Source organism: Bombus impatiens, unplaced genomic scaffold (genome assembly GCF_000188095.3).
Source record: "Bombus impatiens unplaced genomic scaffold, BIMP_2.2 scf_0044, whole genome shotgun sequence".
NCBI lineage: Eukaryota > Metazoa > Arthropoda > Insecta > Hymenoptera > Apidae > Bombus > Bombus impatiens.
This window is the reverse complement of record NT_176463.1, coordinates 544,016-557,213: the sequence shown is the minus strand read 5'-3', so window position 1 is coordinate 557,213 and position 13,198 is coordinate 544,016. Positions and strand designations below refer to the sequence as shown.

General features: G+C 40.8%; 1 protein-coding gene across 3 annotated transcripts in view; it reads right to left on the bottom strand.

The window, feature by feature from the left end:
• Positions 1 to 13,198, bottom strand: part of LOC100745078 (RNA-binding protein Musashi homolog Rbp6) — a 783,269-nt gene that overhangs the window by 269,764 nt on the left and 500,307 nt on the right. For all 3 annotated transcript variants that reach the window (XR_004462521.1, XR_001102603.2, XM_033323160.1), the window contains exon 6: positions 4,731 to 4,772. Coding sequence is in view for 1 of the 3 variants with exons in the window: in XM_033323160.1 (XP_033179051.1) it covers positions 4,731 to 4,772 (42 nt within the window). In the remaining 2 variants the exon portion in view is untranslated. The remainder of the gene's footprint in view (positions 1 to 4,730; positions 4,773 to 13,198) is intronic.

Below are 13,198 nucleotides of genomic sequence, written 5' to 3'. Positions count from 1 at the left end.
CGTCGAAACCTCTTCAAGTTCACCGAAACGCTTCAGTAGGGGATTGTTGAACGAGTGGCGCTGATACATCGGGAATAGCAACGACTACCAGTCGACTAGTTGGGTATCGCTCACTCGACGAAGAAAACAAAACGACTTCCCTGAAAGAAGGTACGTGGATGCTTGCGAAGGCATGGAGGTGGAGACGATACTAGACGAGGAGACGAAACGGGAGGAGTGAACGTGGAGGAGCTGAACACCCTAGGGTGCCGGCAGCTCGTTACGCGAGACGTGCTATAGCTCTCTTTCTTCCTTCTATTCTCCCTTCCTGGTCTTTCCTTCGCCACCCTATTCTTCCTTTCTCTCTGCTCCCTTTTCCCGTGATTCTCTCAAACCTTGATCCTTTTGCACATCTATCTCTATGCTCTTCCCGCGGTATTCCCTTCTTTCTCTCACTTCAGGTCCTACGTTTTCAAGGTAACGTCACTCTGAATAATGTCCCACGTACACGTTTGTATCCTCTCTATATGCACGTATCGCTACTCAGTAACAAGTGGATTTATGTTGGCGCGGCTGATGCCATTGCTACCCTGAAGCAACGTTGGCCTTGCTTAAGGGGATACCAACGTCGATGACGATACTGCTCGAACCGATAGCTTGTTGCCATTTCTTGCCAATCTTTCGTCTCTTTTTTAGTCACGAGCCGTGATTGTAGTCTTCATGTTACTATAATAACGTTTGGAAATATTGATATACCTTTTTTGTCATTTATTTGTTTCATTTATATGCTGCGTTTAGAATCGCATGGGCAGTTTGATAGTTTGGTTTATAGTTTGTTCTGTTTGATACCGTTTGTTCAATATCAAATCAAATTTATGTAATTTGCGAAAATTGAAGGAATATACAGCTCATCCTCGCCCGCAGCAATGAAACTGCATTTTGTATCATGTATAGGGTAACTGAAAACTACAACTATGAATGAATGTCTTAATGAAAGTTACATGGATAGGTGCTTCAAACTTCTTCGATGTAATAAACAATCCTCGCGAAAGTTTATCGAACAAAGCGCGGCGATAACAATTCGAGAGATATTTCACACTTAACTTCTCACACTTATCTACCAACATGAATTTAATACCAGCTTATCCTGAAACTTGCTGCATTGCACAAACCTTCCACTTCAAAATAACTTGACTCCACCAAAGCATTTCACATAACCATAAATAATTTCAATGCGAGATGCGCCGATACGTGAAGTACATGTAGAAAAATTCAACTTTAACTTTTACTTATTTAACGAGATATGGTGAGATATAGCTCGAAAGTGTTTTGTTTAGTTACTGTGACTATATTTTTTTATAATGTAATGATATTTATTTCAAATAAAAATGAAAATTCCTATGGCAATTCCATATCATTAGAATTGTCAGAACGATCCTTTTGTGCTTCTTTGCTTACGTGTGAGTTGCCTGCATTCAGAGGGGTAGACAGTAGGCCAAAGGAGAAATATAAAAAGCAGCACAACCGATAAGAAAAAAGACATTGAGGCGTTCTTGGAGGGCTCTGTAATGACTGTTGCTACTTTTCCGTCATGTCGGAAGCGCATTGCGCCGTTTCCGCTAGCCCGGAAGTACGGTAACAAAGCGCTTCCGGCACGAGGTCTCGAGGAGGTTGTTACAACGGACTATAGTGTAGGGACAGTCGGTGACATTTCAATGAACTTTGTGGCGTAGCCATTTTCTCTGTAAAGTTCATCAGGTTTAACATGTGTTTTGGGGGTTGACGAACTTCTCGGGCTAAATTTCTGCTTTCATCGAGGAATTAGATATGTATAATATCGTAACAGTGGTTACGGAACGTGAGGTAGAACAGCGATTCGAGTAAACGTCACTATCTTCTCCTTGGTACGGTGAACCACAAAAGAACAGGAGTTTATGTGTACCAAAATGCCATAGAACTGTTTGAAAAGCTTTGCTACACGTGCTGGCAGTATTTACATAATGAAGGTAATGCACGCAGTTCATAGAATATTCATAGGCTGATGAATTATTTTATGCGAAATATTCTATTAGTCTGTTGTAATTGCTAATTTTCATTACACCTTCAGATAGAATATTGTTTACCTAGTGGAATGAAATATAATAATTTCTTAACGTCTTCATACGAAACCAAAGTACTTTCGTATAATAATTCGGTAACTAACAATAATAGAGGATTATTATAAATTATAGTTTAGAGAATTCTTATAGACTTTTTTATCAAACTTGTTGTTATGTATTCGGCAGGCAACTAGTAAAATTTCACTAGTAATATTAGTTCAATTACATAAAAAGATTTGCTCTACAAGCATTTAACACGAAACTAGATACCCCTTTTTAGATTTTTCTTTTGAAATTGAAACGTCAGTGTCATATGAATCGAACTTGCAAGTCATTAGTTCCCTGACAGTTATCCAATGATTACACCCCCGACTACCATCAGTCAATTTTTCCAAACGAGACGTATCCTATGCGACTATCTTTATCAGCGTCGTTAAGCAGCAAAGGCCAATTACAAAAGGTGAATGTACAGTACAGACATCGCCCATAACTCAAACGTAGCTTTGAACGTTCTCGAATCTAGTTTAATGAAAGAACGTAAACCTACGCTTCAGGATTAAGGTTTCTAAGGGCCTGGGGGATACTACCGTCTAGCGTGGATTATCGTTACGCAGACGTAAGATTTTTCTACGCTTTATGTTCAACTTCGGTCTACTATCGGCAATTCCACGTTGAAATAAAAGGGAGTCGCTCTTTAAGAGTGGCTATACGATGACGTCTATTATAGCGTCGAGTTAACGCCGCGTGGATCGCGCCAGATATGCCATCTGTATCGTACGCGTGGTCCCGAGCTGGACTGCTGGCAAAGCTCCCAAAACTCGAAACGGAACGCGTGCATCCGTATTACTTTTTCGAACGAGGTTCGCGGAGAACCGTAGGAACACAGAGAGTGGGGCTAGGAAGGGGTCGAGGCCAGTGCAGCCATCGCCATTTTATGAAAATTGCACCGCCCGTTCCAACTGCCTCGAGCGTTCAGGCGAAATATGTTACTCCCATCTCGCGATTAATGGTCGCTATTTTATTTCGAATGCACGCGCCACTGAACGCGGATCGGTCGAGACTGCCACGTTCCAAGCTGATCATCCTTTTATACGCTGCTGTTGATTTTTTAGAACGAGCTTGCGTGTTATTACTAGTGTGTTTGCGATGGTGTTCCAGTGATAAAATGGTTAATGTAAGACTCTCACTATTCGTTCAGAGAAGTCCAGAAATGCGAAAGGGAACGATGTTGCTGTACGCATGTATATTCCAAAGTATTGTGGATATGCGTCATTAGATAAACATTTTTTTATAAATAATTGAATTTAGTTCGTATTGCACCAGAAACTAAAAATAGAAAAAATACATCACAAAATCATCTCTATATTCGCAAATAAGCTATCTTCAAATAGTAGAACAATTCCTTTCGAAGTGCAACCCAATTCCGTCTATCCGCTTCTATCGTGTAATAGCGTAAATTGAAGCAGCTGTTACATAGGCGAGTCTTCGCAACAGAAATAACAAAATTTTCATCGAGGCAATCCGTCCGATCGAACGTGCGGCTCGTTAATATCACGGGATACGTGATTACCGGTGACGGCGTTGAATCGTGATTTCCCGTTCGCGTCATAATTTATGCGCTTCCGGCTTTTGACGTTGAAATAAAATTGGAAGGCGACGTAGCGCTCACGTTCGTGCTATTTCTAACGAAAAGTGAAAAGAAAAACACCGACGGTGGCTAAAAAATAGCAGGAATGGAAGAAAAGAAAATAACAAAAATGAAAAAGATGTGGTCGTGATGCGATGAACGCCGAGCTGTCAGAGGATTCCTATTGAAAAGAGGCCGGCTCGAAACGTTAGAACGAGTTCGACTGACATCGAGCGAATAGCGGTGAAGGGGGATAGTTGCGGAGGGTGTCTGTTAGGGGTTAGAGTAGAGGGAAGGAGAGAAAAGGGTACAATTAAAATTAGCGCAATTCAGTCACTCGCCGGTAATTCGCGTGCCTGGCATTTATATTATTAAGCCGCGCAAATTTCTCTCGCTTCTCCTCTCATCCCCGTTCTTTCCTAGGCGCATGCGAATACACAAGCGTACATGCTCGATTCTGTCGACCCTGGTACGTGTAGAAATCTGCACGCGTGTATGCTCGCGCGTGGATGTGCTGGAATGTGTTGCACTCTGCCTCTTTCCCTTTTGATATCATCCCGTCCTCGTTTCACCGCCGCCATACGATTCAGACTTTCGCGGCGAGAGTTTCGGCCGTGACTAACAGTCCGGTAGACTGGGAAGAAAATAATTCTGGGTTTTGAAATGAATTACATCTAATTGCTCTTATTACGAGAACGAGAGAGCTTTATTATTCGCTCTTCAGTAGCGTTCCTTCTCTATCTTTCCTTCATCCGCCTGGATCTCTGTTCCTTCCTCTTTATCTCGGCCTTTGCAACCCCTTTCTACCACTCTTCCTACCACCGTCTTTCGTTAGTAGACCTTCAAAGCTCACGTCTGCCCCTTAGCTACTTCCTGTCCACCAGTCTGGCTTATCTTTTAGCACCTGACTTCTCGGTCAAAGAAGTTTTTCATGCGTGAAGGAAGTAAAGTTCGCGGCTGTGGCGAATGTGACGATTGTCATCTCGCGGATTTCGGGCTTTTGCGGTAAAGATAAAGTTTCTTACCTTTGGATGTGTTCTCCTAGGAAACGCTACCTTCGGATCGATCTGAAACGCAGATAAAGGAAATATATTAATGCATTGTCTGTCTGGTAATAATACTAATATACGATGCAAGTAGATGTCATAGAGTTAAGCGAAAGCTACAAAAAGTCATAATTTCTATCTTTACAAGAACTGAAAGATTCTTTTCTTTTCTTCATAATCATAAAAGTCAACAAAAATAGACTTATCATGTTCTTCTCAGAAAATCAAAATGTATACTTCCCATCGACAATATCAATTACTAACAAACCCATTCTTTCTTACGTAAACAAAAGGAAACCTCTCGAACCAAGCGAAGAAACTATTAGCAAAAGCTTCTTTGACAAAGCGCACCATGAAAGAAAAATTGCCAGGGATCGTTCGAAATCGCAGAACACGGAAACGGGCGTTGTAGAATAACAGCGGAAGGGAATGGGTAAACAGAGAATAACGGAGGAATTTCCGACGTAGGAAATGGAGCAAACGGAAACGGAGGAATTGGCGGTTTTCCCATCTGAAACTCCTATTACAATTAATTATCGGGTAATAAAAAGTGGGCACACGAATACCGTGAATAAAGAGCCGCGAAGGAGTTGCGGTAGGGGATCTCCGGTACAGGTGCATGTTGGTTAGTTGGAGCAACCGAACTCTCGGCTTTCTCGACTCTATCCTCCGCTTAGTTTCCTACGCTCGCCCTTGGAGACGTACAACCAGGTCGAATGTAACCGCACCTTACGTGGCTAAAAAGCAAAAGCCCATCCTCTTTGGTTCACTTGGATGGTTAGGGGATACCGGCGAAACTATGGAATTCCCAGTGCAGCCGCGACGTAAATTCTCGCCGCGAAATCGAGCCGCTCCAATGTTCGTTCCGGTTTCCCTTGTGACCTTACTTCGAACGTACACGCTGTGAACCTACGTGAAATCGTACGTGATCGTAAAGCCATCGTACGGGCGGCCAGTTATTCGCGAACTTCGAGTTTCAACTGCCAAAATTTTCGCAAAGTGTTTCGAGTGCGTGACCAAATCGAAGCGGCGATCGACGACTCGTCGTCATTCGAAGATCGCGTATTTTGACTACGTACCGCGCCGTAAACGCGATAGGAGGAGAACGCGCTGAATAATAATTCGCCAATGAACTGAAACGGTGTTTGGAAGAACGAGCTTGGAGAAGTTGAAGGATTTCAGATTTAGAATTCATGGGTTAACGTGGGAAACGGTTGAAGATATTGCCGGAATTTTTGGGTGCAGATACGTATATGTTCTTAAAGGACTTCTATCCAAAACGTTCATTCAATACAAACAATTATCTTTTACATCTTTTAACTTGCTGAATTAAGAACACTGTCATTTCCACAATATTTTTATGAATATGTATTAAAATCACTACTAGTAGTGTTATAAGTTATAGTGTAAAATACTCAATCTGTGATATTTCGAGAGAACTATATATTCCCCTGCATTCTCGATATTTATAATAAAATTCGATCGTTTCCTCTAAGTAATCAGTTTCGAAAACATGAACATCGTTTAAATAGAAAAGCATTTTTCACGTACATATTGGTGACTTACGTACACCGCCAATGACAGTTGGAGGTATAGATTTAACATTTAATTTCCGACCGATCGGGGCAAATGCTGAATCGACGACTTTTTATTAGAGTTTCTCGTCGCATTGCCAAATGTGGGTCAGTTTTTTTGTTTTTCTCCTCTGACTCAGGGAGCAGAGCTAGGAGATTTTTTATCGTCTGAAATCCTAGGTCGAATCCTAGACTTGAAAACATTTCCCCTATTTATTTAGCTTCCAGGGATTCCACCAAAGAGATTGAATGTGTTTTTGTCCTTCAAAAAACTCGCCGAACATTTCTTTTTCAATTGTACCGCGTATTTTCTTGTTCATACTCGAGACAACTTAATCTATATACGTAAGAAGAAGCAATATGGATGCACTGACAGGTTCTTCGATAGAGAAGCACGATCCGAAGGATGATTTATGATCACGCTTCGGTAGCGAATCGTTTGGGTTTCAATTTTTCACGAACATTTATCGGGATGAATTACCAGAAAATCCACCTACTTTCTACGTCTTACTCGAGGAATCTATTCAATTCGTTACGACAAAGACAGCCATAGTATCGAATAATCAGCGGTTTCAATAATAAATCCAGTGAAATGCCTTTCGACGTTACGACGCATCACTGTAATTAAGATGAATGTCTTGTGCATAATCTATAGTGTTAAAAGACATCTCATATTTCATACGTGTCTCTATAAATATAGAGATATAAGCATTGTTAAATATCTTGGAAAAATATCCTATATTTCTATACATAATTTAATTGAAGAATGAAAATTCTTCAAAATACTTAATAGCAATTGAATTTGATTAATAATTTCAGATTGGCATAATCTAGTGATCTCTATAATTATACTTGTAATGAACACGTCACTCTTATTTACAGAGAAATTTTAGAATTCAGTGCTTGTTTCAATAAAGTGTCTAAGTAAAATCAGGCATACGTAGGAATTGCAAATTGCAGTACTGCGTATGTCTTTAGTTCCAAGTTCCTATTTACTAAATAAGTATATATATATTTATTTATTTATTTATGTCTAAGTCAGAAAAGATTATTATTCATTTTACTATTTTAATCCCTATTACCTATAACCCCTTTAATCCCTATAACCTAATTCTTATATTACCAAAGCTTATATTAACAACTCATATTATCAAAGCTTAGTAACTTTTTCACTTCCTTACAACGTTAATAATTTTCTCCCTATATATTCATTCTATACACAACCGCAAATTATAACTTTTTCTCTGTGCTTCAAAAAGTCAATCACACTTTAGTCGGAGCACACATCTCGGAAAACAATTTTCTCGGAGAATTAATTTTAAACAACGATCGTGCTGCGTTCCCGAACTTTAGCTTCCTCGCGAGTGCTCCGCTCGCGATAGGTAAGAGAAAACGTAGCCGGGAGAGGTGGTGGAAGCCACGAACGTGGTAATGACAAGCAAGAAAGCCCGACTCTATCCACCGCCACCGCCGCCATCCACACCGACGACGTCGTTCCTCTCCTGTGTTTTCTCCCTTTCCTGTTCTCTGCTCCCGCGAACCACCCCGTTTGCATAATCCCCTACGGCAAAGTTCACACCGGTCGCTCGCACGCCCCCGGACGCCCTGGAGCACGTCAAGCGGCCCGACGTCGGCAACTACAACGACGAGGATGGAGAAAGTCTGTCGGTTTTCGTCTTACCCCGCCGTCGCTGCAACCACCGTCCCAGCGATTCTTCTCCTTTTGACCCGCCCTGTCGTTGAACAACTAGAAGAAGACGATGAGTTTTGCTAAAGAACTTTCTTACCGGGCCCTTTAGATTTCCGTCGCGATAGAATCTGTAGCTGAGTTATCGTACCTGCCAGAATCAACAATAAAATTAACCGTTTTGCGGGTGAACATTTTAAAAGTAACTCGTTAATCCTTGAAAGCCATAAAGGAGAAATATTTCTTTCGCGGAATACTGACGATAAATTTGTTTAATGTTTTAAAATCAATATAGCGATATTGATTTAAGAGCAGTGTAGGAGAAAAATTTGTTTTCGATAGGGAAATTGTAGCTAATCATTCTTTACAAATACACATTCTATGTGCTTAATAATTAAACAAAATAGCCTCTCCTACTATCTTATCTTCCTCTTCCTCCTTCCCCTAATTATAACGCCTCAGACTTACCTAGAATAAATAAGACACTTGTGCCACCCTCTCCATTCCCTTGAAATTTCACCACAATTATAGGACAAACAATATAGAGATTTGTCGTTAAGTGCAATCGTCTCGAAGGCTACAGCGTCGCGATTGAAATTTGTCACCGTCCAGCAAGTCATGGTCGAGAGAGGAGTCGATCAACGAAATTAGTTTCGACGTTCTGGTTATTCGATTCATTCCGTTCGATTCCCGGGCCGAGAGTATCGCTACGTAGAGCGGGACAAAGTCAAGAATCGTGCGCGAGATAGAATCGTTCGAAAGTAAAGGATAGAAGAAATGAGAGAACGAAGGGAGGTATTACGGAGAAAAATCGAGAGGCTCGAAGCCATTCTCGCAAACATAACCCGGTTATCCGATATCGCGCGAAATGATCGGCCGCCAACTATCGACGACGACAGGGCTGCCGCCAAAGAAGACGACGTCGAACGACAACGACGATAGAAATTCAATCTGGATGGCACGCCTGGAAATTGGGAGAGCCACCTATTCTCCAACGATCCGACCGATTCTAGGATACTTTGCTACGACGTAAAAGCTCAAAGCTCGTATCGGCCACAGTTGGAAAAGTAATCGAGGAGAACGGAGCTCTTTTCGTCCCTCTCGCATGGTTTTCACATTCTCTCGCGAACGGAAGCTCCGTCGTCTCGTCGCTCGAGAAACCCGACGCTCCCGAGCTGCATCCACCGGGATAATACGAACGAGAAATTTCACACGCGAGTTCGCGGTAATTCCGGCGGAATTCAAACGCCAGACCCCGGCCACGTCGGTTAAATTGTTGCTCGAGCTACGTAAGTTCTCAGATTGCCGGGAGAGGAGGATACACGCGCACGGAGCCACGCGAACGTGAGTGTTATTAAACTTTAAATTATGAACGCAACGGGCGGAACAATTAAAAACGCGTGGCGTTAGCGGGCACAAGGCTTCACGGCCACGGATCCCGAGAGTGGTAATCAAGAATTATGGTCCCCGTTGATGTTGCCCCGTTATCAAACTGGATTTCTATGAACGGTGTATCGTAAAGGGGCGTGAATAGCAAATGAATCTGCAAACTTTCACGATAAATATTCCGTGTCCGCGCTGCGCTTTATAGCTGATCAGAATGCAAATGGATTTTGGAAACTAGACTGCGTCGTCGCGTTATTTAACGGGACTACTGTATAACCATTTCTCTATACGGCGATTAATTATTTCGCATTTACGGATGTTCTTTCTTAATTCGCATTCTACGTACTTACAGAGAAAGATAGGATTATTTGGATCAGAAGAATATTTGAGTCAGAATAAATACTTTGCGCGATAATTCGCCAAACTTAGTTACGAATAATTTTCAAGCGATCTACATTTGAAGACAGACTATTTATTAGGTCGTCCGAAAAGTTTCTTTCGTTTTATAAGAAAATAATGGAGGCATAACATTTTTCATTTTATATTATTTTACCAAATTATGTATGATCCATTTTGTTCTATCAAAATAAAGATCACAACGTTTGACAGATTAGGTCTCATGTTTGTATAAAGATGCGTCGTAAAAGACGCGTCTGTAAAAGAAAGGCACTTTTCGGACAACCTAATAGTTCATTATTAATGGCATGATAAACAGTGAAATATATCGCGCACTCACATTAACAGCTCGACAGTTATAATTTTTGCACAGCGATGTAACTTCTGCCACCAAAAAGAAAGTTGTTCGATTCATATTAATATTCTCACACGGAATTGTCATAATTCAGTAACGTGTGCCTTATTTATTTTATTAGTTCTTATGTAATATCTGTTCGGTATTCCTATCGTATATTCGAATTCTATGTATTCGTACAGCTACCGTTGAAAGAAATTCAAAGAATGAGGCGGCACTATGAAGTTTGTTTCTCGCGGTCGAGATTCTTTCAACACTCCACATTCGGCAGGGGGAGGTGGTTGAAACAGATGGATAGAGAGAACGGTCTGAGTATCATTCAAGATTTAACTCCAGTCTCAGTGAGATCGAAGTAAATATCTGCGAGCTACAAGTGGGAGATTTTCCCACACTCGAGCAATTCTCTAACCCTTCACAGCAGTGTTCCTCTCCCTTCGCGTTTTTCACCCCACCCACGAATCTTTCCATCGCCCTCCGTAATTCTGTCTGTCCCAGCCGTGCCGGTTTGTCAGTTTCATACAATATTGCGTAGTTCTGACGTATGCATAATGGCAACGAAAAAAAAATCTTCCCCGTGGTTTTAATATGAAAAAACTTTTTGATTGGTACATTCCACTTTTCATTTAAATATTTACCTTTGTTGTATTGATATTCTCATAGCTTAAATACTACAAAATTTTACTCGACTCTCATCGCAAACCTTTTTTCAAAAATATTTTACATCAAACATGCATGTATCGTGCTTAATCTTGGTTATAGAAGATTGATTTGTCAACTATTACGATTGAAATTTCCAAGCACCTCTTGCTTTATCGTCGTGGAATCACCCGATAAAGAAAATTCTTTTTTATATCACTAATAATCTAAAAAACTTGAAGGCCCGTTTCAGTTTATTTCTGTTTGATTCGTGAAAACAGACAGTATATACTGCAGTTACTCGTCACCAAATGAAGGCGCAATCTTTTCCCAAGCGGCAAATGGGCCGAATATAAAACGACGCGACGGAACGCAGTCAAAGATTCCTCACGTACAACTTAATCCGCTTGTTCCCATCGTTCCCCCTATTTCCCTGGTTTATGTCAATGACGCGCGTTTCTCGGCTGCTGCAAACTCACTCGAGCCCGTGTTCGCACGCACGCTGAATTTTAATCGGCCGCGGAAGAGACCTCCCCTTATTGGGGAGAATGCCAAAGTAATGAGTTTCGCCCGCAGCACAGCGCGGCGTATCCATAAAGAAATGTAGGCTACGCGGCCGTGGAACGTTACAATTTTTATATCCCCGTGCTCATACAGGTAGCCGTATCAGCACGTGAGAACGAGCATGAGACCGCGCTAGCCTAATTCACCCTGGAATAGCTTGAAAACAAGCACCGCTGGATCGTCGGATAAATCGTACTGCAATTTCGTTTCATACGCCATAGTAGCGTGCAGTTGGTACTAGGAAAGTTTCAGTAAGTGGATTGTTCGATATTTTTGAAATTTCATTCGTTTAAAAGATCTTCTTGTTTGTTTCTCACGAAAATTGCGTTCTTTATAAGAGAAAACAAGCACTAATGCGTGTTCTAGCAACTTGTATAGAATTTTTATTTGTAGATTGATGCTTTTAGAAGTTTAGGAGTTCTATTTAGAATTATTTTTTGTATATGAAAAATAAAAACGGAATGATGATATATTTGCTGAAAAGTGTCTGGTTAAGTACGACCCATTTTTATTTTAGAGTAAATAGTACTGTATTTCGATGTTACGTGCTTTGAGGATTCCGAAGGCTACATTAAACAATATTTTACATACAAAGTGATGAAAGTAATACTCATTTTATAATCCATATTCTATGAATTTGCTACGTGTCAATAATAAAAATTACAATAACGTGACAAGTAGGTTAATAAAATGTTGGGGTATCGAATTATCAAACAAGGGACATTTTCACAGAAATATCTTTTTTATTTGAAAATTGAATTCAGTAACGAATTTTTATACTTTCTGTAACCTCGTATTCTATAATTGCATTTATTACTTTCAACTCCGAGATTGAAGAAAATTTCTCTAAATCCGTTTCGTTCAAACTTTCGTAGAATCTTTTTATTACTATTAAATATTTCAGAAAGGATTCTTAGGAAAGACTCATGGAAGAATAAAACAATATTCAATTTGGTACGCAACAATTACGAAACGTATCTACACGAAATGATATACATTAGAGAAATCTGCAGAATCAAGTTACAATTACGGTTAAGTTAAAAGCAAACAAACTACACATTCTCGTGAATCGTGTCATTCGATATCGAAACGCCGAGGTTCGTGCAATATCTACCGACAATTCTCTCCTATTTACTGTCCTTCCGTTTCTATTTCCTCCATATTCCGACACTCGTTAACTATTTAAACATGGCTCGTTTATAATTTATTTCTATTTCGCCTGGACCCGCTTCGAACAACAAGGTTAATCCGTTAAATGAAGAACTAGAGTGCAAGAGAGAGGAAAAAGAGAAAACAGAATTGCAGGGAAAGATGAATGTGGTCACAAGGAGGGAAGATGTAAAACGAATGGAAGATCAAGAGGGATAACGAAGGTTCAAGGAAATTAACTAAGAAACGGAAACGGAATCGTCGATGTCATGCTGTTTGACCAGCGCGCAGCGCAAGGTTGAGGATGGGAAAGGACACGACGGAAATTATTATTAAATTTCCGAGTCACAGTCAATTCTCATTTGCGCGCTTGTGCGCGATGCTTTGTCAAACACTCGCTTAATTCGTGCCGCAAATTAAAGGCAAATACATCGCAACGATTTTTGCAACTAATCATTCTGTCGATCTCGTTCGTTTTCGTTCGCTTCATCTACCTCGTGCCCTTCCGTCTGTTGTTCCGACCGCCGAAACGACCACCTCTTTGATCGAGCATGCCTTTGTCGCTTATTTTAAAACGTTGCCTGTCTCTTAGCGCTGTCGTTCCTTTTTCAACTCTCTTCAATCTTCCCTCTGCTACCATTCCCTTTTACCAGGCTCGCTCTCGCGTTTCCACTGCAAACCTTTCTCGGTACGTTTCTTG